The 27,556-nt window shown below is 33.4% G+C and overlaps 2 protein-coding genes across 2 annotated transcripts; one reads left to right on the top strand and one right to left on the bottom strand.

Moving 5' to 3' along the window:
- Positions 1-581: 581 nt before the first annotated feature.
- Positions 582-14,649, bottom strand: LOC128161666 (copine-8-like). The gene is made up of 20 exons (XM_052825023.1): positions 14,520-14,649; positions 14,202-14,242; positions 12,814-12,857; positions 12,488-12,591; positions 12,193-12,232; positions 11,934-12,007; positions 11,146-11,206; positions 10,465-10,568; positions 9,714-9,818; positions 8,927-8,968; positions 7,709-7,784; positions 7,457-7,513; positions 6,860-6,921; positions 5,855-6,007; positions 5,503-5,578; positions 5,114-5,241; positions 4,630-4,732; positions 4,239-4,296; positions 3,167-3,240; positions 582-2,880 (listed from the first exon to the last, which is right to left on the bottom strand). The coding sequence occupies exons 1-20, from the start codon at positions 14,591-14,593 to the stop codon at positions 2,680-2,682; spliced, it is 1,677 nt and encodes a 558-aa protein (XP_052680983.1). The 5' UTR covers positions 14,594-14,649; the 3' UTR covers positions 582-2,679.
- Positions 14,650-16,213: 1,564 nt separating this feature from the next.
- LOC128161663 (uncharacterized) lies at positions 16,214-21,666 on the top strand. The gene is made up of 2 exons (XM_052825018.1): positions 16,214-16,301; positions 18,452-21,666. Exon 2 carries the CDS (start codon positions 18,479-18,481, stop codon positions 20,993-20,995), a length of 2,517 nt encoding a protein of 838 aa, XP_052680978.1. The 5' UTR covers positions 16,214-16,301; positions 18,452-18,478; the 3' UTR covers positions 20,996-21,666.
- The last annotated feature ends 5,890 nt before the right edge of the window (positions 21,667-27,556 follow it).

Below are 27,556 nucleotides of genomic sequence, written 5' to 3'. Positions count from 1 at the left end.
GCATCATAATTGCAATTTGGGTCTCTAATCATTGAAATTAAAATGTTAATTTTAGAGTTTCCGAATCATTAAGGTCATTTCAATTTTCAAACACATCCAAAACCCGAGAATTTTCAAACCATAAAAAACCCGAGAACTTTTTTTTTCAAAAAGAATGATCGTAATATGACCAGTGACATTTAATTATAACAATCAAGTCAACATTTTTAAACTATTATGATAAAGTTCATAAATTAATGAGTAATCCACAAATTTATGATTTACAATTTATTTTGGAATTATAATACCTACAGGAACCTTTCTTTTAATTTTATAAGAAATAAATATGTTAATTAGATAATACATCAACAACACAAACATATAACATTACAATGTAGGAGCAGTACGTCTTAATACCTCACTGTGTTGTGCAAGATCTATAAAAAACATCGTAATACAATTACATGTATATTTAACTAATGTTAGTACACGGTAGAAAATCAATATTGTCAGGTATATATATATGTTACATCATAGTATAATAATTATATATATATGTTACATCATAGTATAATAATTATATGTGTATCTTTTTTATGGAATGGTAAAGGCTAGGAAAGAAACAACAGTGGGGCGGTATAAGGGTGTCAATAATTAACATACACTTCAAAGAAATATAAGTATATTTGTATAAGTCTGTAAAAACTTAAATAAGTCTGTATGTATAAATAATTACTCTGATTACTTGTTTTAATCCGTAATCAAATAATGATCAACGATAAAGATAATTCACGTTATAAGGTTGTACATACAGTATATATACATAACACAAACCAATAAGCACCATTAAAATACAAATAAATCATACCTGGATTAATAAAGTAAATACTCAGTCTATATATACATACAGTCATGGTACTAATCAATTGGACATTATTGAAAGTGTTGCACAGGACTTTAATAGATTTAATTCTTTTCCCTCCTTTACTTGTCATTTTTCATATTTATGAATGTACTAGGGTTTCTTGTAAAATACCTACTTCTGTACTTTACTATGTTTAATTTATATAATTTGATGAGCTGCAAAGCTTAAAGAAATAAAGAATGAATGAATTAAAAATTGTCACTTTTCTCACATTCCTGACAAAACGCGTTCAATTCATGTCATTCCTACCTTGATTTATAATAATCTTCTAAATCTGCAGGTATATATTAAACTATTGCAATGTCATTAACTGTTTTGTTCATTAAACTGTAGCGGCCAAAAAGATCAATATCCATACAGTTTGAAAAATGCTCTATCTTAAAAAACAAGCTTAAAGATGAGGATATCGATAATCATCACATTGAAGTTTAATTTTCATTTCAGTTTACAAATTTTTTTTATGTAAGTAATGTAATAAATACTTTTCATTCAGTATAAAATTTTTATTTAAAATGAAATTTATAGTCATATGCATACAAAATAATCATATTTTCATATCCTACTTTTCAGAGAAGCAGTTGTATATATAACTGCACTTATTAAGATTAAGATACATGGATTAAGGTTTGACATCCAAGTAAATTCATGTCAATAAATGGAAGACAATATCAAAATGAAATAAAATCAATAAGCTCAACTAACCTGAGGATATAAAATACGACAGCTTTCATTACAGTAGTCAATGCTTTAGAAAAAAGTCGTTATCTAACTTTTACCAATAGTAGCATATGTTCTGCATCTCAAAGTTAATACAATAGGCAGAAATGCTTCTAGCCAGAGCTATAGGATGAAGATCAAGATTAGGGAGAAAAAACTAAATCAGGCTAAAGTTACAGGAAAAAATGCCAATTATATCTTACAAAATGTTGTGTGTTTTCTGACTTGATACTATGGGCAGAATGCCTCTGTGCTACATGTATACAAAGAAGATAAACACTGACAGAAAACACAAGTAAGTATAAGTTACAGAAAAACATTAACAAAAATAGAAAGATGATTTAACTAATTTATAACATTAGAAATTTTTACAATAAAAAATAAGAAAAAATGGAATGGATCTTTAAGCATTTAAAAAGGTAAAGATTTAAGATATACAAGGTAAAAAAAACTAGTATAATTTATTTACATTATACAGAACTTGATTATCCATATATTGCTGTAAGCATTATGCAAAGTGTACACAACCATCTATCTAATGAATAATTAATATCTAATTAAAAAAGCCCAGAAACACAGGACACAGTACAGTAATATATATGAATAGACAAGAATAACGTCAGATCAAAGAACTGTTCTTAAAAAGAACAATATATTACTATAGTCATGGGAAAACCAAACTGCATTCAATAAACTTAAAAGTGACTGAATTGTAACTAACTGGTAGTTCTTTGCCATTAGGTCACCTGTTTAGACCCTTCATTTACCATTCAGCCGACTGAATGCCACAGATTCATCAAGTCTTACTGCTTAGTAGATCAATGTAAACCAGTTTACAAAAATTTCATTAACAAGATCTGAACTCTGAACTTCGAGAATCCAAATACTAAAGTTGCTGCAGAGAGAAAGGAAATGTCAGCTTTGAAGGTTAAAGTTAAAGTTCCTATTTATGGTCAGTGACACAATTCTGAAAAATGTCAACAATCAATGCCAAAGGATATGGTTTGTACAAAAGTCATTGTCAGATACAGGAAGTGATGTCATAGATTGTCCATCAATCATTGCTCGGACACAGGAAGTGATGTCACAGATGAGATGGTGAGCTGTCTTTGGAGCGGAGGTTTGGGTTTGATGTTGCGTGATTTCATGTAGGACAGGAACTGGTCCGGGATTTCCTCCAGGACTTCCTTGGCAAGAATGGCCTGTATAGTGGCAGGGTTCGCCCCCGCCCGACCCATAAACTCCCTCATAGGGACGAACTGTAGAGGCAGAAAGACAAAACTATAGCTATATAGTGGCAGGGTTCGCCCCCGCCCGACCCATAAACTCCCTCATAGGGACGAACTGTACAGTCAGAAAGACAAAACTATAGCTAAATTTATACTCTACTGTAAAAAATGTTACTTTTACAGACTAAAGGTATAAACATCAATATCATAATCATTGTATTTTAAAAGTACTAATACTCTATTGTGCTCCTATCTATTACAAACATCTGTACACACTCTCTTTTTTGAAGCTTTTTATTTGCAATATGTTCCGTACCTGTACAATATCTCTCTCAGCGTAACGTCCGCGGGACGAAAGTCTGACATCATCCCCGTCCAAAATGTTCATCGCTGCAACATTAAACGGTACAGATCTTATAAACATGTGAATGCATTAACACAAATAGTCTAACAAAAAAACATGAAAAATCAAAGTACTGAAGTACTGATGGGAGTTAATTTTATCACTTGTTATTTATTTTAAAATCAACGATATGTTATTTTGCATGGCAAGTAAATTCCTATAAGTATTTGAATTACGCACATTTTTATAATATGAATCCTACAGGAATTTCGTGAAAATCTAATATCAATTATGTTGTGTAATATTCAAAGAATTATTCCATCAAACTACGTATTAGTAATCGAAATACTTATGAGAAATTGTATGGATCCAAACAAAATTGAACTCTACTCTCGTTCAACCAGACTCTCCACTGTATCCGTTAATCTCCGACAAGCAAGAGAGACTTTATCCTTGTCGGAGATTTACGGAGACAGCCGAGCGTCTGGTTGAACGAGACTATATTGAACTCTGGCGTAGGAAAACATAAAATGTACGACTTCAAAAAATATCTAAATTGTTTGTACCATTTAAAATCTGACTATTTACAAGGTATCTATAAATGAGTTTCCTTGAAGAACAATGCTTAAGAACTCATTACATCAAATTTATTGATTAGAACTAAATATTGTCAGCGGTGTTGATTTGTGCTTAGGTCCAAACACTGTTTCACTTTCGGTTTGCCTGAGTAACTGCATAGGAGAGTTGATTAAAATCAACTCCCAAAAACTAGATTAGGATTATGAATCAATCATGAAAAATATGTTGTAAATACACGTATAATCCTCCTTCCTACAATGTATTATCAGTTCAATGTGACCTTTTAAATCAATTAAAGGTTAATCAAACTGATTTGACATGAACATTGATCCTGAAGATGTAAAAATTTATTAACTGTTTAAAGTTCAATTAAACTTAATTATTATTGAAACAAAGTGAATTAATTTCCATGATAGAATAATCAAATTCGATATTATTCCAAGAAATAATTACAAATTTAACTGACCTTCAAAATCAGCATCTCCCACTCCGACAATGATGATAGAGAGAGGTAGGGAGGCAGCCTGTCAGTTCATCATAAAAAATTATCACATGTCGTAAATAAATATTCAAAGTTACATTTAACAAGTAAACAATTCATTATTCAGTAGAAAAAAAGTATCAGAACATCTTCATTTACAGGAAAAATTAGTTATAGCAAAGTGCCATGGATGAGAAATTTTAGTTATGTTTAATAATAATGATAATAATTTGTTTTATTCAATATATAATAATAATAATGAATTTTTCAGATTAGAGTCAAAGTGAAATCCATTTTACTATAAGCATGAATTCATCATCGTGTTCGCTGTAAACGTGTTTCACTGTAGAGCACCATGTAATCACCAGAGACTTACATTGACAATGGCTTCACAGGTCTGGGGCATGTCGGTGATGATTCCGTCGGTGATTATCAGCAGTATAAAATAATCATTACCATCACGCCTCTGGGCAGCAAATCTTCAGAGAGAGATGAAAAAGGTTTATTCACAGAGAATTTGGTTCCAGCTTTTTCCCTAACATCAATTGGAGTTACTTTTAAAAGCAAGAATTTTTTTTTATTTCTAAGAATAAACAATATTCAATATTGATGCAGTATGGTGAAAAAGCATTTAAAAAATTCAATATCCAAACAAACATGTCTGCATATGATAAATAAGTAAAAATTCTGAGTGGTCTCAAGGAATAGAAAAATTTCTCATCATGGTATCTTACCTTTTCACAGTGTCTCACATTATTATGTTTGAGACAAAAGAACAGAGAGAGAGAGAGAGGGAGGGAGGGAGAGAGAGAGAGATAGAATATGAGAGAGAGAGAGAGAGGGAGAGAGCTGAGACCTACTTGGCTACATGGTTGATACAGGGAGCAAAGTTTGTGGGTCCGTATAGCTGCACGGACTGTATGGCTTTATGATAGGACTCCAGTACCCCCTCGATGCCCTGGCAGTATGGATTGTTTGGATTACCATTCTAAAAAGACATCATACACAGTGTTAAATATCAGACTTTGGTATCCACGTGTACGACATCTTTTAATTGTTCTGATTGTTTTACATGAAGCTTAAATTGGTTTTATCAGTCGTTAGGTCCATATTTAATCAATAATTAATTGTATTCTTTTCTGTAGCTAGTAAACGTTTGAATATACAGTTTGTCTGGCATCTGTAGCTAATTTTTACTTCTCACTTTTTTACACAATTGGCAAAAAACTAAGAAACAAAATTATTTTACCAAGGCAAATTCATGGGAGACCACTCCATCTGGTGGGAGTCGGGCTCCAAACCCAAGCGCAGGAAACAGCTTGTCTCTACAAGGAATAAAGAATCAAATGTTGTCAATAAAATTCTTCAATTTATGTCATAAATGTACTCAAATCAGACCAAATGCAATCACAATAATTATTCTTCAAAGAAAAATTTTCTCATCAAATTTGTAAAATTGCTCAATTTTTCAAAGTTCAAGTTGGATAAAATATTTCCTTTGCAAACCTCGAAATGAAATCAAAAATAAAACTAGGTCTGCGGCATTAGATTTTGAAATATTTGAGAAATTAGAGATAATTTAAAATTATTGTTGGTCTTACGTGTCGTAGTCCTGAATGATGTTTCCGACTGCCCTGAGAGCGTTGGCGTAGGGGTTGGGTCTGTACGGATTGATGTAATGGAGGGAGGAGGGAGACTTAGGGTCGCCGTTAGAGGCCGTGAAGTCCACAGCAAAGGTACAGTGTAACTGACACCTGTTAAACATCACAAGAGTCAAACATTGATAGAGAGTAAATACAAAGCGAATGTACAGTGAGCTGACACCCGTCAAACATCACAAGAATTAATCATTGATCCCCAGAAGTCATAAACAAACTCTAATCTAACAAATCTGGGGATGCTTCTACAAAAGAGTTTTTGAAAAAAAAAAATTGCCAATTTTTCTTTATTTTTTTGCATTTAAAAAATACTGATTACTCCAAATCCTGACCCCAAGGAACAAGTTTTCAACAAGCGAGTTTCAAACATGAGAAGATCAGAATATAGTTACATTAATTTTATTATGTGCATGTACTTAGTACAAGAGGGGGTGAAACCGAATGCAAGTTTGGAAGGGCGAAATAAAAATGGGGCCAAAATAGCCCTGTATAAAGTAAGTACATGTGTATTCACCCTACGTACATGTGTATTCACCCTAAGTACATGACTGTGTACTCACCTTTATATAAATAGTGCCTGTTTGGGAGGGTAACTGTTGAAATTGACACCCCGAGACAACCATTGTCAACCGACACGAAGCGGAGGTTGACAATGGTTTTCGAGGGGTGTCAATTTCAACAGTTACCCTCCCAAACAGGCACTATTTATTTTATTATACTGAATGTCATAATTTTAAGGAAAATTTTACTGCTTTTATATAAAAATGAAGTGAATTCTACAGCGAACCGTACGCGCATAATATACGCGCATGTAACAGTTCGTTGTGTTACCCGCTTCCAAGTGCGTTGCTAACGCTGAGGGTAATAGAACGGATTACCAACTGCGTCTAAACCAATCGGATTTCAGTATTTAACATGAAAGTATAATAATAGTACATGTGTACTCACCCTCCTCTGACATAGTCCAGGAAGGAGTAGACCTTCTCTATCCGACAACTCATCAGCTCCACCTACAGGCAATACACAGCATCAATAGTAACCACGGCAACACTTAAGTACATGTATAACCTTAACATGAAATAACAGGGATAGATTATCACTGCAACGAATCATTATGTACCATAGTCAATAGTAATCATTGTTAACATGTTAACTATAAACACAAAACTACTAAAAAGATTGACTGATTCAGATGACAAACTACGGTAAAAATCAATGTCTTAAAGTTTAACCTAAATCTTCATGTAGTTTGAATGGAATTAGAGGTTTTAGATTCACCTCATTTCTGTCTTGTGATGATATTTACTTACCGTTCCTGTCTTGTGGTGATATTGACTTACCGTTCCTGTCTTGTGGTGATATTGGCTTACCGTTTCTGTCTTGTGGTGATATTGACTTACCGTTCCTGTCCTGTGGTGATATTGACTTACCGTTCCTGTCTTGTGGTGATATTGGCTTACCGTTCCTGTCTTGTGGTGATATTGACTTACCGTTCCTGTCCTGTGGTGATATCAACTTACCGTTCCTGTGGTGATATTGACTTACCGTTCCTGAGTTCTTGTACTTGCTGCCTTTCTTTGCTTGTTTCTTGGGATTTATGCACTGAAATGAAACGATCAAGGATGGAATCTCTTTCATGCACTATATCAATGCAACTTTTACTGCTTATGAATTGAATAAACAATCCTGATAAAGAACAGATGTTGACATTACTCATCATTTAACATTAACAGGCTGACAATAAAAGAGCATCAAAAAAATTGTAAATCGGCTTGAAATTGATTCCAATTACGATACCTCGTACACGTTCTGAGGACTTGGACCCCTCGATAGCTCCCTCATGTTGGTCATAAATTCTCCGATAAAATCATGCCTTAAAACAAAAATAAATCTCCATAAATTAATGCATCATTGACAATAGCACCGGTGTAATTTATCTTGTCACGAAAGAGTGTTTTAATGTCTTTTGTATTTCTCCACAATTATTCATTATGACCAAGTTTTCATTACCATATTATTTCTTCATATAGGTTAAGGATCCTCGACACCCCGTGACTTCTACTTTTTGGGAGTTGATTTTAATCAACTCTCCTATGCACTTACTCGGGCAAAGTGAAAGTGAAACAGGGTTTGGACCTAAGCACAAATCAATACCACTGACAACACTTAGTTCTTGAAAATAATCGATAAATTCGATGCTATGTATTCTGAAGCATAGTTTTTCAAGAAAACTTATTTATTAATACTATGAAAATATTAAGATTTTAAATTGTACAAACAGTTTAGATATTTTTTAAAGTCATATGTATTCCTACGCTAGAGTTCAATGAAGTCTCGTTCAACCAGACGTTTGGCTGTCTCCGTTAATATCTGACAAAACAGAGTCTCTCTTGCTTGTCGGAGTTAAACGGAGACAGCCGAGTGTTTGGTTGAACAAGACAAGAGTTCAATCTTGCCTGGATCCATACAATTTCTCAGAAATATTTCGATTACTGATACTTCTTGTCATGCAAAATCACATATCGTTGATTTTGATTAAATGATAATCGATAAAATCAACTCCTGTCAGTACTTCAGTACTTTGATTATGACACCACATCACAAAATGGTGATTTTAGCTATAGCGCATTGTGTAACAGTTTATACCACCCTAAGTTGTTATCTATCTCTGTGGCGCAGTTGGTGTTCCTTCAGTCTACCAACTTGCAGGTCCTGAGTTCGAATACTGCAGGGTTTTTTATTTTCATGAACAGCAGTAAAATTTAAAAAGTTGATTTTTTCCCCCCAAAACTGAAAAGTGAGATTTTTTGGGTTATTTTCAAGTTGAACACATGCTAAAAATCCATATCTTTAAGTAATTTAGAAGAATGGGCTTGTAGGCTGAACTTTTCCCAGGTGTGTGGAGGACCCATATTAAATTGAACTATTTTTCTCACTGATGTAAATAGTGACTGTCATAGAAATCAAAAGTGTTTCCAGTATATGTACATGTTCATTTATATGGCTGACACTCACCCTCCATCTGCATCCCAGTCATAGCATTCAATCTTGATGGTTCTGAAAGTAAAGTAGCAAAGAAACATTTTAATATTATTATATGATTGATTAATTCCTAGCTCATCTAGAGAAATCAGAATGTTACATTCACCTGGAAGGGACTTAGAAGGTCAATATAATATTTGATTTTCTCCACGTTGGACTAACAATAGATCGCCCAATAAAATATCGCATTTCTCGATAAGTTGTGCTTTGGTTTAAACTAAAATCTATGCTTGATAACCATCAATTTGATATGTCTGTATCAATTCGTGACTGAATCATAAAATGAAATAACTTTTGCTGTTTTTTCTATCAATACGATAATGATTTATCTACCCTTGAGGTACAATAATCACCTCGCCTCTGGCTCGGTGAATATTGTACTTCTCGGTTAGCTAAATCACCATACTGATCGAAAAAACAACAATAATTGTATAACATTTTACCACATACATGTATCATTAACCTTTAATGTTGCTATACTCTGTCCTGAGTTTTTGCTTCCCCCACTTTTTGCTTGTCATTCAATAATAGTAAATACCTTTGTGCTCAAACTACGTTCATCCACTAATATGAAAAATTCCAGTGAGATTATCTGTTTTGAATAGCCCCCTCTACCGCTTCAGGTTTCAATACACATTCAAAAATTGAAAGTCTACGGAGATTTTGCATTGCATTAGCCATTAAAAAGCCCGGATGATTATGTTAGTCCCATAAATTGCCCCAACCTAAAACTCTCCGTTACTGAGTGAAACTGTCCTACCTATCATAGTCTCCGTTACAAAGTGACCTGACAGGAATCGTGAATGGCTTCCATGTTGGGTTCAGTGTTTTCTTGATGACTTCCGTTCTATGAACCACCGTGAACCTAAAATAACAATAAACTGACACTCAAAGCTGGTTTTTAGTTTTTAATAATCATTGTTGCTAATAATGCTTTTTAATACTAAATATTGCTCATGGCATTTTAAAGTCATCTTACAAATATATAATTTTAATCAATAAAAGATTCATCCCAATTAATCGGCTTAGCCTCAATATTAAATTGTCCAATAACTGGATATTGCTACAGAAACTTATCTTTAAGGGGCATGGTCATGATTTTTATAAAAATTTTGCTTTTTCGATTTAAATCATAAACATGGCACAAGTCTTGTTTACATATCAAAGAATTGTAAGCTCCATATCTTGTTTTGGTTGATCATTAAAAATGCATCAATAATTTAAAAGCATTAAAAAAAAAACCTGAACTTTATTTATTTTACAACGTTTGATAATCAAGTTCTACAACTTATATTAATATCTCTCGTTGGCACGGATGTTAGCGTGAAGGGGTCATTGTTGTTTAAAAGCATTGTTAACAATAAAATGAAAAATTTGCCCAAAATCATGACTATGCCCCTTTTTATGATATTAAGAATCAATCTAATTACAATGTAATGCATTACGACTTATTTAATTATTTCCCACTATGCTTTGTTCAAACACTGTTTTTTTTTTCTAACCAAACTTACGAGCCATCTTCATTTGTTTTGTAGAACGTCAAGAAAGGGTCCGATTTTCCAAAGAAATCTTTCTTGTCCAGCTTATGGGCACAGAACTGCATGGTGGCTTGTTCCTGAGACAAAATTCATAACTTAATTTTCCTGAAATTTTCGTTGGTGATCAAATGCACATAATTTTGGTAAATTAGATCAATACATGTACTAGTAATTAAAATTGTTTAACTTCTGCAGTACAATTAAGTGTCTTTGACAACTGCTGTATGTTGCATGAAAAAATCTAGTAACATACTATACAACAAGGAAAGAATGGTGAGCATCAGATGATCACCATATATTTACATTTTCCAGTGTCTTTGCCTGTGATAACACTACGTATCAATTTTGTACTATAAAAGTTTAAACCCATAATACAAATGACGCCAAATTGAGGCGCCGGCGGGGTTTGCTTATTTATATTTTTATATTTAATCGTACGATGGCTTAAAATTATATAAATATAAGTAATAAGGAATCATTCTTTGAATATTATGAGGTGATAATTTCGGTCGAGGCGTGATCAAATCTATCATAAAGCCCTTTGGGCTTTATTGGATTTGATCACGCCGCGACCGAAATTATCACCTCATAATACTCAAAGAATGATTCCTTATTCCTTATATAATTGTAATGTTATCCTAAATAAGTCGGTACCTTACAACTGCTCTGTTCCTCGGCCCCCACTATTATCGTCCCACAGTCCCTCTTGTGGCCCCTGAAAAATATCACATCAACAAACTAGTATCAATATTCTAAAAAAAGGAAAAATGTGAGTTAGCTCACATACCGAAAACTATTGAACACATAGCTGTAGTCAATGGCAATGTATGGCATTGCATTAAATATAACAAACACCTGTAGTAATTAGGAGGTAGACTTGACATACCAGGTATTGTACTGCAATATCATCGTCGGAAACCCATGGCCAGTCTCGCATACACTTACTGAAGCATATGCGAGACTGGCCGTGGGTTTCCAACGATGCTGCAATATATGTTTTGGTTTTATCCTGTTACTGGTACAGTAATCCAGAATATTTCATATTACATATTATTAATATGTATTTACACAACAGAATAAATTGCACCATTGAAGACTGGTTTTCATTGATGGATAAAAATATGTCCTTTAAATCCACAAGCATCCAAATAAAAATATGGTCAGCTGTTTTAGAGCCGTCGAACCTATATATTCACTATTCATGTGTATATTCAGATATTTTTCCCGGTTAATTTTGTTTGCCAGGCCTTGGGAGGAGATTATCAGTAGCTTTCCTATGTGAATTTAAAAAGTTTGAATTTTCCTTGGAGGTTTCCCCCTCTAGATCTTTGCTTCTGTTTTAGTGATATCGGCCAAAAGTGCAAAATCAAAAGGGCCGTAACTCTCGGGAACATTTCAGACATGAAAATTAAAGTGTGGGTGTGGGGGTGTGTGTCACTTACTGGAGGCGCCTCATAAACTTGCTCCCTGCAGACACAATTTCTCCCAGGGTGCACTCCATTCTTCCAAGGAAGTCCTACAAATATATTGAATGACATGTCAAATACAGAACAGACAATGAGCTAGCTATGTGTCATAAAATGAACATTTATTGTAATTATATCAAATATAAATAGAAATAATGAAAATATCTTGTACATATACTTACAAGTTAATACAATCTCTCTCTCTCTCTCTCTCTCTCTCTCTCTCTCTACTTACATGCTTTGATAAGTCTGCACTCTTTGAATCCACATCATACCTGTAAATGTTAAGGAAACTGAATAAAGGTCTGCTACATTTAACTATCAGGTTACTAAATACACATGCATCAGCCAACATTCAGAAATCAGATCTGCTTGCATGTTGTCAGTGAACCACCAAATATTGGAGTCAATTTAAAAACAATTCACAATCAACATTTCAAATTTCAAAGAATGAAAAGTATTTAATAATATTAAAGTCACAATTAATATCTTCATATGGTACCAAGCATTGTAAGATATGATATACTTACACTTCAAATTTTAATTTCTGGCTTTGTTCAAAATAGTAATGCATCACAAATTTCTTGACAAAATCTGGATTCAGATTGTTCCATATAATTTCTGTCCTCCCAAACTGAAAATATTTCATAAAAACTTAAAATTTTCAATCAAGCATACATCAATATTTTGTTGAGGGTAAGTATGTCACAAAACAAATTTATTTAGGTCAAGGTTTTAAGTTAAAGGCCAAGTCAACTTAAGGGAATAGCTAATAGATTTCGAATTTTTCTCATCAAAAGCCTTTAAGTTATGAAAGAAATTGTTAAGTCTGAGTCTGACTTATTTTGAGCAATACCTCTCGCCATGTTCTACTTTGATCTTCTGTGAAAAGAACCACCACTGAAAAAAATAGAGAAGAAAATGCAAGTAATCATTAAATATTATCAAAGGATAATTTCAGAGTCTAAGGACATGCAGACATACATGTTTTAGCAAAAAGCATGTGGATACTCATGTGCATGTTGTTTAATACTAGTACCACAGTGCTCCTGTTATTTTAGAAATCTTCTTAATGGTGTCCTAATTTTTATTTACATAAAAAAAAATTAACCAGTATAATGGAAATCATTAAATGCTTCATACTATTTAAAATAGTATTATTAAGATATTTTCTAGCTGTTTTTTTTTAATGTTACAACTTCTACCATTGTCTACTGTTTTCCCCACGTTATCATTTCCATCACCTTTTGACATTGTTAACATAAATAATCATACCTGTCAATCAAGTACAATTGAAATCAATAAAAGGGAAAAAAATCCGAGACTTTCTCATTGCCACATACTTCATCTGTTTTAACCCTTGGTGAGAAACTCACAGGAATGAAAACAAATTTCTTACTGGGTACATGAATTTATGATATCACTGACATGATAATGGCAAATATTGACATCTTTTTTTCCATTTGGAAGTATTTGGAACACTTTGCACAATATATTTTTGTAACAAGTTATCATCTTGGTACTTTCATGTTGCTTTCAATGCAAAATACCCATAGACTTCTTTATTTTTTAGCTGCACCATGTATTGAAATCTGATATGCTAGTAGGGTGCTTCAAAGCGGAAATCATTGATTTTTAAATGAACAGGCATCGTTCAAACTCTGGGGGTGTTTATGAATATCAAATAATTCATGATATTAAAACGATGTGCTGCATAAATATCTTGGGAGTTGGGACAGATATAAAACAGATGAAGCTCAGGAGTATGAACCACAATTGGGCTCAATCTCAAGACCCTTCAAACCAATGTTCTACCCACTGAACTAAAGAATTACGTTCCTTGGTACATACACCCACTAGCTTATAGTGCAGGACTCCAAACCTAGCGGTCCGTCCAATACTGGCGTGCGACCAGTTCTCACCAAGTACCATTTCTCGCCAGTACATTGTGACATCATTTTTTCGTATATAATTTTATGTGTTGATAAAATAATGACGTCACAATGACGAATGTACATGTAGTGGCGAGAAATGGTACTCGGCGAGAACTGGTAGCACACCAGTAGACCTAGATATCTATGACCTAGGGGCTATAGGCTAGGCTAGCTACTACTATCTGGAATGCAGCCCAGTACTGAAACTATTATGTACACACTTAGTACAGTACAACAATACTACAGATGTAAATTATATGTATGTGAACATGAAATGTTAATTAATAATTCTGTACGAGTAGAGCCTTACTTGGATCCGACTTGGAAAACACATCAGCATCAATAAGTTTCCTGAAATATATAGATGATCGAAAATTGTACAAACGAGAGAGAGAGAGAGAGAGAGAGAGAGAGAGAGTAGCCTACGATCGTAATACACACATATTAATTATCTTTTATTGATTTGATAGTCAGTAAATCATACATAACGTTATATTATAAACCATTTCATTTCATAAACAATATTCGAGGAAATTCGAGCTCAAAATAAATGTAAACAACCTATTTTCATGACCTAATTGTTTAACAAATTGTTGCATGAGGGAAATAAATCTACACTGCTCCTTACCTGCATGACACAGAAAGCTCTACCAGGGTAGCGGGTGCCACGCCCGTTCCTGGCTGAAAGGATCCACTTTCCATCTCAATATTTACTTTCTTTCCGAAATTTCTATACCTGCATTAGATTACTGACCCGAAATAAACAGAGGTGCGGTAGTGGCGGATATTTACATCGAAGGATTTCGCAATCCGATATACGTATAATATATACCTTATACTACGCAGTGATTTAGAAAATTACCTAAATATTTTTAAAAATTTCTTGCACAATAGCTGTGGCATATAAGTATATAAGTAGTGAATAAATAAATAGTCTCTCTCTCTCTCTCTCTCTCTCTCTCTCTCTCCCTCTCTCTCTCTCTGACACGTAGGCCTACTTGTGATTTATATTTAGATATTTAGGCCTACTATGCAAGTTTTGTGTCAATAAAAACATTTTTATTCAATTTAGGTTTGGAAGCTAGGCCTATATGTTTAGAAATTATACTTATATTGTACATAGTTTTATTGAAAATTCAAAGCTTTATAATAACTTTAAATAATATCGATATAGATCTATTTCACCAATAAAATTTTAAGTGTATAAGTTAAGTTCCTATAGCGAATTTTCCGTGAAGTTGCGGTTAGCCCGGCAGCATGCCACTCGGCTTTCTGCTAAAATACTACCCAACTTTCACGAACGTATCTTGTATTTGGTTTGTACTGTAAACTTTAAATTGTAATGTAAATTTAAAGTTTTTGAAATCTACAGGTGTTTGAAGACAGGATCGACCCCCCCCCCCCCCCCAGATTATATCACACACTCGATATATGCTAAGTGCGGGGTTCCAGCACAGTTAGCCCAACATAACACTCTATAATAGATACATTATTCCGGCCCACTTTTATTTAGACCTTTATTTAACAAGGCACTCGAAAGGCATTCAAAATTTTAAAAAACACTTCAAAGAGATAAAAAAAGAAATATCAAATTATCCATTATTATATCTTTTCGTAATAAGTCCGAATTATTGTTTGATTTTTGGGTGACATTTTCTATTCAGCATAGACGCATGTTCTCATTGCTGTTGACTTGTTTATTAAGGCTAAAATTCTTCTTTACCAAAACCAAATCGCTAAATAATGGGTAAATACAAATTGGTAAGACTTGCCTTAATTTTTCGCACGGAAAATGTTCATATTGAAGTCATTGTTACTAATTCTGAATTTTACACGTAATGATTTCATCGTTTGGACCCCCCCCCCCCTTTCCGTATTGCTGGATCCGCTTCTCCCCCGAACAAAATTATGGATCAGCGCATGCTGTGTGTCAACCTTCAAATCAATATTTTTGATAAAATATACCGGTATACTGATAAACCCGACCAACTTCCTGAATATTATATCATAAATTACGTCTGATAAAACAATCATGTGGTCAAGTTTGATAGGTAATCGCCATTTTGGAATATCAATAGGTATGATATATTTTTCTGTATTTATATATGTTTTTTAAGTGAAATTTCAATCAAATTTATTTGACTAACACTTTTTTTAAATATGCACATGTAAATATCATTTCTGTCGCGTCAATCGAAATCATCACAGTACCTATATAATGTTTTCTTTAAACATTGTATCATAAAGCACCACCCATGTGAAAACTGTCGTGACTGATAAGAGAGATACTTGACATAGACTTGATTGAATTTATACAGTTATTCTACCGATCGATGGAGGCAGCGAAGATAAATTTAGCTGACCAGGAAGAAGACTGGCCTCATGCTAATATGATGCGTTGTAACTGCACGTATGTTTTGCTGTATCCTATCCATCGTTTTATAGTTGGCTCCCTTGATTCAGCTGTTAGCCTGTCCTTAATTAATTAAACTGTGTTTATATATAAATTTCAATCACTCTAGGCAGAAAATATGCTAATTCCTCAAGGCAAACTATATAACAAAGACTCGAAGCTAGTCCTTAACTTGTGAAATGTTTGTTGAAACAAGCTAAAAAGAAGCTCCAAATTTCTTTTCTACTACAAAGAGGGTTCCTTGTTTGGAGAATTTTCAAATTAAGTCATACCGTCATCCTTGGGAATCATAACGAGGCCAAAATGTGGTAGGCGGGCCGGGGGGGGGGGGGGGGCGTTCGAATATACTTTTCGATTCTAGCTTTGAAAATTGAATATTTCCCTACATTCAATCAAAGAGTCCTTCGAATTCGTCTCAGGGAGATTATAATACAGTCTAAGAATTGGCCACAACCATATTCAGCCCTCTTAGTTGGGTATCTCACTTGATCATGCCGTGAGGGGCCAATCAGAACCATTCTTCTGTCCAAACGTTTCAGATGACTGTAAAATAAAATAAAACAAGAAAAATATTGCAGGCGTACGTGAAATAAAGAACATAGAGAGTATGTATTTGTGATTTTTACGTGAAACGTAATCAGAAATCTTGACAAGCGAAAAAAAGGATTTTAGTAAATATGGTTATATTTACATCTACATCTAAGTATTATTCCCTCTATTTCTTATGGAAACTTATAGTTACCGGTAGTTCATAGCTCTATATATAGAAACAGCCAGACTGAAATCCAATAAAGCCCGAAGGGCTTTATGATAGATTTGATCATACCCCGACAGAAATTATCACCTCATAATATTCAAAGAATGATTCCTTATTACTTATATTTATATAATTTTAAGCCATCGTCCGATTAAATATCTAAATATAAATAAGCAAACCCCGCTGGCGCCTCGAGCTCAATTTGGCGTCATTTGAAGTTATGTGTTATATAATACAAAATCGATACAGGCAAAGACACTGGAAAATGTAAATATTAATATATAATTCGTTTTACTAGTCTAATATATAACACCGTAAAGCTATTTACCTAGATGTATCTTTGTGACAACGATCACTAACATATGTTTTTAAGGGCGTTAAATTTAAAACCAGCCCATAACGAAAAAAAAAATATTCTCAAAGTGCAATAAGGTGGTATGGGACACTTCCATGTTGCGACGTATTGTTAATCGAAATAAAGTTCATCAATATTGTTTTTATTATCGATATACCTAACGTACATTGAAAAAAAATATGAATAGATCAAAAATTTGGGGAATTAATTTTTTGAATAGATGATATTATCATGATTTGTAAACGCTATTGAATATGCATGGTTTACCGTCTTTGAGAACGGGAAGGGGACACCGAAAGATACATGTCAAATACCAATACATCATTCAACTTGATAACAGAAAGAAATTCCCATACCCCTCATCATAAAACAACCAACTTGAACAAATTGATTGTAAATATTATTTGAAAGTATTTTGAACATGTATTGAATAAAAATATGAGGTCTGCTCCAAAACATTTGTTAGCATTTGAAGTTTTCAATTGCACTTAAAAATGACCACTGTTACAAATGTTTTATTTTTTTCTGTAAACATGCAGAAATATGTCGAAACGAAAAAAAGGCAGAGGAGTTCCGCAAGGGGTGTGATACTGATCCATATCAGCCCTAGGGCTGATAACCTGTATCAGCCCCGGACGCCGATACCAGTTTTGTGATATCAGTATCACATATGCAAAAACCCAGTATTTATTACTAAGTATGTAATAAATGTCTTGGAAACACAGGCTGCAATGCCAAACACAGCCTGAACTAAACAAGGGTAAATATCACATAATTATTTTGGGGCCAAGTCAGCATACTTTGAAATAACATATTTTTTCAAAGTGTTCTCCTGGTTCCAAAATTAACGCACTTTACAAAAAAAAAAATTCAAAGTGCGTACTTTTTTTTCCCAAAGTAACATAGCTTGTTCAATTTCGAGTCATAGTGGGATATCAATTGAAATGAAAAAAGGTGTGTGGGATTGGTCGCTCGTTTTTCTTTTTGTTCAGTTATGTTCTTGACATTAAAAAATGCTGGGTATTTTTTTTTCAGAGTAATCATTCATCAAAATTGTTGACCATGGGCGCAGAGAACAGTCTTCAGGATGTAGTTCGGTGTTACTTCTGTGACAGTCCGTGCCCCACATTGAAATGTACCAACTGTAACATAAAACTGTGTACAACGTGTGTAGGAAAGCATCTCTCAGACCACAAACACAAAGTGGTGTCATGTAAACAGCGGAGATCTACTGCTATATGTTTGAAACATCCATCAAAAATATGTGCTCTTTACTGTGTACAATGCGAATTTCCTATTTGTGATCAGTGTGCCTCTTCAGAAGAACACAAAAGGCATGAATTTAATACCATTGACAACAAAAATGAATTACAAACAGAAAATATAGAGAAAAATTCTCTACACATATACAAAGATAATGCATCTAATGTGTCAGTTCAGGAAACTGAACTGAATGAAAAACCCACTACATCGACAACAGCTATAACACACGAGCATGTAGAATCATCTCCCCCAGACAAATCGTATACAACTAATAGCCCAGCTGCTGCTGTACTTTGTCCCCAAGATGAATCATACGAATTTAATACTACTGGTGCCATATCTCCTTTTTCAGATAGACAGCTCGCAAAGGATGTACCAGATGTCGAGTGTGCTCAAAAAGGCATGGCACAAAGTTTGAATTCTTCATGTGCTGTTTCAATATCTCCAAACAAAACTTCCAAAATGAAAAATTCTCTTAATATATACAACGATAATGCATCTAATGTGTCAGTTCAGGAAACTGAACTGAATGAAAAACCCACTACATCGACAACAGCTATAACACACGAGCATGTAGAATCATATCCCCCAGACAAATCGTATACAACTATTAGCCCAGCTGCTGCTGTACTTTGTCCCCAAGATGAATCATACGAATTTAATACTACTGGTGCCATATCTCCTTTTTCAGATAGACAGCTCGCAAAGGATGTACCAGATGTCGAGTGTACTCAAAAAGGCATGGCACAAAGTTTGAATTCTTCATGTGCTGTTTCAATATCTCCAAACAAAACTTCCAAAATGAATGATATAGAGTCTGCTTCAAACATTGGTCACACAGTGGATATTCCAAATGCTGAATCCACTCCTCCAGATGAGTCATTTATATTTGATAACTTAAGATCTAGATCTGGCCAATCGTCTTTTTCAGACAGACAGCTCACAATGAATATTCCAGATGCTGGCTCTTCTTCAAGGGGAACACCATGCACATTTAATTCTTCACTTGCTTTATCCACCCCTTCAGATAAAAATCACTCAATGGATAGCTTAGGTTATCTATCTTCCCCTCTTTATGAATCGCAATCAATGGATAGTTCATTGTCACTTCCATATACACTGAGCGTAACGAATAATCTAGATTTTTATTCATTTCCAAAAGAGACACTACACACCCTGAATACTCCGTTTGCTTTAACCTCTACGCCAGATGATACACATGAAACTGACATAATAGATGTTTCATCATCTCCTCTCAGTAGAGGGTACATGTTGGATACAACAGATGCTTTAGCATTTCCTCCAAACGAAACATTATTTGATAACTCTGGTGGCCTTTCGTCTCCAACAGACAGAGCACACATGATGAATACTCCAGATGCCGAGTCCTCTCCAAAATACACACCCCAACCATTGGATTTTCCACAAACTTTATCGTCTTTGTCGAACGAAACGCATGGAATGGTTACTCAGGTTGAATTAGTCTTCCCCCAGAAAAAGATTTTGAATGTACCACAGATCATCAGACATATAAACACCAAGCATAACGGTAAAACGCGCAGCGTGTCCTGTCTGGATGATGACAATATATGGGTGTGTGGTAATGCTAAAATGATGAGACTCTATGGCATCAAGGGGAAACTAGTGAAATCAGTACAAACTAAGTCGGGAAACATTCCACAAGACATAGCAGTGACATGGAATGATAGTCTTCTTTATACTGATGACAGCGATGGTACTTTGAACATTGTAAATACTAGTAATGCACAGATACAGACAGTGATCAGCCTACAGGGGTGGAGACCTCGCGGTGTCTGTAGTACCTCCTCTGGTGACTTCCTGGTTGTCACGGACAGTGATGATTATAAACAAACAAAAGTTGTGTGTTACTCTGGCTCCACAGAGAAACAACGTATTCAGTACGGTGACGAAGGACAACCTCTCTATTCATCTGGTGGCATTAAATACATCAGTGAGAACAGGAACCTAGATATCTGTGTGTCAGACTATAAAGCCAGTGCAGTAGTGGTGGTCAATCAGGCCGGGAAACTCCGGTTTACCTACCTAGGGTATTGCTCAACAACAAATGAATCGTTTAGACCAGTCGGCATCACAACAGACAGCCAGGGTCGGATACTGACATCCGACTATTACAACCACCGTATCCACATCCTGGATCAGGACGGACAGTTTCTCCGCTACATTGACAACTGTCATTTAGACCGTCCATGGGGTTTATGTGTGGACACCAGAGACAACCTCTTTGTGGCTGAAACAACGGGTCAAGTGAAGATAATACAATACTACATGTATTGAAATACAAACTATTTTAACTGTTAAAAATTTGCATTTAACGAAATGCTATGTTTATTAGGCATATTTATTACATGTACATTTAATAGAATGATGTGTTAATATCCATTATAATACATTATATTTTTACAAAAATGCATTTCTCAAAATTTTGCACCAGGGTATTTCACTCGTGTAACTCATGTCATACTACATTGCACTGCTTTCAAAATGATTTTCACAAAGGTGGTTTTCAACAGTATCCGTCAGCTTACATCAACTTTTCCAACCACCTGAAATTACAATGTGATAAATTATACAATTATTTAAACTGTGTTAATTTGGTCATATAATTATGTTAGTGGTCTTGAAAACCTAATTCCTTATTTATGAAGGTCATTAAGTCTGTTTCAGACCCAACTCCTGACGAAAAAGATAAAATAGTTAGGGGATCGTCACTGTTACCTAACAATTTCCTCAGGCTTACCTAAAAGTAATTGATGGTCAATTGATCCTTCGAAATTCACTTCCTGAACAAAGATGATCAGATCATGGGAATTATCCCCATGAACGACATTTATTCAGAACTGCATGTAGTGCGCTCATCTTGGCGAGGCAAACAAAACTATTGAATCATATAAAATCGTGAGGGCCTAGCTATATTTTCGTAGATTGCTATTTTTTCAAAGGCTCTTTGTCATGGGTGTTATTTCTTGGACATGCTTCTATGTATAATAAATTTAAAAAAATATATTGTGTTTCATAATTCGTTTGGACAGTTAATTTGTACGTAAAGGATACCTGCGAATTTCACGAAAATTGAGCCCTACAAGGAGTACTAGTGAATAAGTAAATATAATGAATAAAGATGAAGTCAAATCATGAATCAATGTCATGTTGTACATTTTGAATTTACCGGAAGGCAGTAAATGCAAAATTTACAACATGACAATGCCACGCGGTAAATTCAAAATTACAACATGACACTGTTATAACATTATGGTATGCACTCAGTTCATTTTGTTGAAGGTTCGTTGTACCTTTTAATGCATTGTCTTGTAAACCAATATCTTTGATGATTGACGGGTCTGTTCTATCCCCTTATCTATAAATTCATTTGAAGGTTAAATTAGATGATCTTGGATATACCAATGCGAACCCATTGTACAATAATTCCATTTCAACTTATCATACACATATTCTCATATTGGCCGAACTAACGACATTTTAAAACACGTTATTTTATGTTAAACAAGAGGCCCATGGGCCACATCGCTCACCTGAGGAACAATAGGTATGATGAAATCAGCTTAATGGACTCATAATACAAACCATCTGGACAATGTTCAATAATACATTTAGATCCTGTATTAATAAAATCCATTTTCCCCTGGATATTCTTATGTTTATAATCATTAGTCCCTTTTCCAACAGGATGATTTTATAGTCATATCACATGCATTGCAGTTCTCAAAAAGATCCTTAACAATTGTTTATATATGGGATATATCTGAACCTTCTTTTCAGGCCGAAGAATTGTCCTGGGTTCAATTGCAAAGTCTTAACAATTATAAAAAATCATCTGGCTGATTAGTTTCTGAGAAGAAGATTTTTTAAGATTTATTCTTCATATTCCTATGTAAAACTTTGACCCCCCCCCCCCTCATTGTGGCCCAACCCTACGCCAGGGTGTGTCATTATTTTCACAACTTTGAATCTACACTACATAAGGATGCTTCCACGCGGGGGTGATAAGGAAGCATATGGGCAATTTAGCGTCTTATTTTGACTGCTGTATTCAAAATCGTGGAATCAAATAATTATTTTGAATAAGATCAAAGACTTTGTATTATCCTTTAAAATAGATGTCAGTGAATATAATCGGGTAGTACATTACTGCCACATTGGTGCATTAACACGTGACAACTATAAATAGCTTACGTATATTCCTTAACATAAAATGAGATAAAACAACACTACCCCGCGGTTTCCAAAATAAAATAAACATACCAAGTGAAGGCAAAACATCTCAATTTAATCAAAACCGCTGCTAGAATCCTATGTTTTTCCTTATTAAAAGTTATTCATCCGGTTCTCGTAAAACCTTCCCAACTTTTATAAAGTTTGCACGGAAAACAGCAAATTGCATCAAAACAACACACAACATGGGATTCTAGCAGCACTTTTCAATTTAAGCATTGATCAAACTAACGATACGTATAAAATTTCAAGTTCAATATATACGGGGTAGTGTTGCTTTAGTCGTATTTTTATATCGTAAACAACGACAGAGGAAAGCCTGGCCGAGAAATAAAAGCAACTTTACATACCTTTCAGCGAATGACTGATAAAACTAACATCTTCCCCAATATTCTTATGTTCAATTCTCAATAAATCACACCACAATACTTTATTAGAGTTCTTAGATAAGTTATATTTTGAATATGTTTACAATGCTTTCCGATCAAATTCACATGACATTCAACTTTTAGTCATGACGTCATCAATGTGTAAATCTACGTAATACAAACTAATTTCTGGAAGAAAATTGTCTTCAGTATTTTTTATTTGTTTTTGGTCTACGTTTCGTTGCTTAGATATTTGAATATGTACATAATAACTAAGGTTTGTGATTTAACGGAATTACATTTAACTCAGATTCCATATGCTTCCTTAACACCCCCGCGCACACATGTTTCAGCTTTCCTGACTGATTGGTTTTTGAGAAGAAGATTTTTAAATTTTTACTCTATATATTCATATGTTAAACTTCGACCCCCCATTGTGGCCCAAACCTACCCCCGGGGATCATGATTTTCACAACTTTGAATCTACACTACCTGAGGGTACTTCCACACAAGTTGCAGCTTTCCTGGCTGATTAGTTTCTGAGAAGAAGATTTTTAAAGATTTACTCTATACATTCCTTTGACTGTATAACTAAAATGATAAACAATTTTTTCCACCAGTTTTGATCAACATGAAGATGAAATATCAATTCCCATTTTTTTTTCACTTTTTGGTTTGTTCCATTTTTTAACAATAAATTCATTATTTATATCTTTTGAGCCGTTTTTGCTCTCGCGTATTATTTTTGAAAAAGACGGGTAAAAAGGCGAATTGTACATAAGGTCATCAGAGTCAAAAGGCAAAATAATTTTCCGTATACAGTTAGATAGTACATAAAAGGTAGTAAATGGTACTGTAATACTATAATACTGTGTACAAAATTCTTCATAACTCATTATCATCTGGCCATTAGGCTGATAGAGGTCACTTATATAATATATACCTTTTTCAAACCAATGTTTTAAAGAATATGCATTTACCTTCAATTTTAACTTGTTCATTGTACCACAGTGGATTCTGAATTGACATTTCAGTATCTATACATTTTCTAAATTCATAAAATGCATACAGTACATCTTTCCAAAACATATTGGTACATAGACAAGCAAGTTTCTTGGTATACATATTGCCAAATAGTGACATATTAACAATCTTTGGAAAAGAGCACTCTATAAAAGTCTTCCATGCTGATAAACAATTGTTAATAAATAATTTTCAAATCCAGGTACTTTTAAGGCTTTGCATAAAAGGTTTAAGGCATAACATTTGTAGCTCACCATTTTCATAACTATGAATGATTCAATTTTTTGATACTTTATGTGTTTTAGAATTCCATATATATTGCAATTCCTTTCAATTTCAAGTATAGTTTTACTTGGAGGATTGGGTATGCTAATCAACAGGTGTGTTATTTTAAGAATGATTAGTGTTTTTACTACAGTTATTCTACCTGGTGTTGTTAAAGACCTTCTAGATCATGAAGATATCATTCGCTTTATTTCCTGAAGTTTATTTGAATAGTTTAAGTCAATCATTATATCATTATCCAAATCAACACAATGGGTAATTCCTAAAACTGTAAAAGGCTCCTGTGACTATTTAATATTATATTCCGGACAAAAAATTCAACTAGTGCATTGTTCTTTAATTGACCAATTTTAGTACACATGCAGTCTTATCAATTGTTGGCCTCAGGCCCGAAAACTTTGCAAACTGGTCTACAAGTGATAAAGCAGATTTTAGTGAATGATGTGTGCCATCTAAAGTAAGTACCGTGTCATCTGCATATTGCAGCAACTTAAATTCATTATCATTAACTAATATTCCCTTAATTAAGTTATTATTTCTAATCAAGATTCCCATAATTTCCGCACATAGCAGAAAAAGATACGAGGAAATTGGACGCCCTTGTCTACACACACGTTTCATTGAAAAAAATTCTGAGAAAAAAACCATGTTGAATAACGCGTAGCCTTGCACTCTAAAAAAGGTATTTTAATCCATTTAATGAAGTTTATATCTCCAAAATTAAAAGAATCTAAGAACCTTATATATTTATTTTTTTTTTTGACATATATATATTTTATTCAATAAATTACATTACAAGCGAGGCAACAGGGGCCCCCTGGATCTGATAAGTTATAATTAATATCAATAATATACATATATATATATATATATATATATATATATATATATATATATATATATATATATATATATATATATATATATATATTCAGTTTGATTTATGTCATTAATACAAGCATATAAAGAGAAATATTAATAATACACAGAAAAAGTAGTTTTTCTAAATCATCTCGCAGGATGACACATTTAAGTATTTATAATAGTAACGATAGAACAGAAAGAAAAATATATAATGTAATGTTTGACATATTATAGAAAATATAAAAGTATACGTATATAACGAAAAGACTATCTCATTTAAACAAATATAATATGATGTATGATTTTCGTCCTTGAATTAAATAATGACGTTCATAAAATGAAATACATGTACATATGTTTGCTGCCACAGGGGATATCATCACACATCTTACAGAGTCCTAGTTTTCCCCTATAGCAGCTCCACTGGAGAGACAGAAACCCTCCAGTAGCGTGGAAAATGAAATTAATTTATAATTGGAAAATAAAGAAGATACATGAATACTAGACATCCAGAAGATGTATACATGTACTCATATTAAACATAAGCCCATATCAGTTTTGTGATACATTGTTAATCATAGTTCATAAAAGAACAATTTAATCTGTGAATATTTTATAATGAAAAACGTATTTCATAAATTTAAAAAACAGTTTGACCTAGGTCTGGCTAAAGATACGACTGTTATTCACAGACCGCAGATTCACAATCCAGAAGATGTATACATGTACTCATATTAAACATATTAAGCCCATATCAGTTTTGTGATACATTGTTAATCATAGTTCATAAAAGAACAATTTAATCTGTGAATATTTTATAATGAAAAACGTATTTCATAAATTTAAAAAACAGTTTGACCTAGGTCTGGCTAAACATACGACTGTTATTCACAGACAGCAGTTTCTATTTCATGGTAACATATATGAATCGATAGGTGATAAAAAAATGTAAATTTTACTATAAGATTTTTAGAGATCACAAATTTGAAAAGCCATACTATATCAAGAAAATACTTAAGGACCTTAATATTGAAGGATCAGAATGGATAAAAAACATTTATATAAACAAAGTCGTTAACATGTTTGACAAACAAATCGCAGAATTTAACTATAAACTATTAAACAACATACTTATAAGTAGAGACTATCTCAGTAAATGGAAAAACGATTCTAGTACATGCTTGTATTGTAAGCACTCTAATGAAACAATTAAACATTTACTATATGATTGTACAAATGTCAAAAAAATATGGAATATTGTTAGCATTATCTTACATTTTGTTGTTTCATGGAAACATGTAATTGTTGGACTATATAAAGAAATCAATAACAAAGTTATCGTTTATAATAATGTTATATCGTTTGTAGCACTTAGAATTTATAAAAACAAGATGTGGTGTAGAATAAATGATGATATTGAAAAACCAGAAGACATAATTTCGCACGTTAAAACGTCCACAAAAATGTTTTACTTAGCCCTGAAAAAATCAAAATATAGTAATTTTAACATAGATATGCTTAGACTTTTATTTGAGAAGCTGTAATGTTATTTTTGAACTAAGAACCTTATATATGAAATTCTATGACACTGAATCAAAGGCTTTTTCGAAGTCTATCAATAAAACTAAGCCTGGTTTACATTTCTCATTACAATAGTGTATGAAATCATAGAGAAGCCTTGTATTTTCTCCTATGTATCTGCCAGCCAAGAAACCTTTTTGATTTTCATGAATTAGTGTATTTAACAGTGGTTTTATACGATTGGCTAATACTGTAGATAATAGTTTGTATGTAACATTTAATAGCGAAATTGATCTCCAGTTCTTTAGAAATTCTCTGGGTTTATTTCCTTTGGGTAAAATAGATATTATACCTTGAGACTGTACATTTGACAACATATCATTTTGAAAGTTATATACTGGAAAGATTTCTCAATAAACTGGCATAAATCTGACCAAAAGAATTTGAAAAATTCTGCGGTAAATCCATTTGATCCTGGAGACTTATTAGTCAGAATTTCTTCCCTTGATTTATTATTCTCTATTTTTTCTTTCATAACAGAATT

Source organism: Crassostrea angulata, chromosome 8 (genome assembly GCF_025612915.1).
Source record: "Crassostrea angulata isolate pt1a10 chromosome 8, ASM2561291v2, whole genome shotgun sequence".
Classification (NCBI taxonomy): Eukaryota; Metazoa; Mollusca; class Bivalvia; order Ostreida; family Ostreidae; genus Magallana; species Magallana angulata.
Note: the sequence above shows the minus strand (reverse complement) of the source record. Positions and strands in the feature narration are given on the sequence as shown.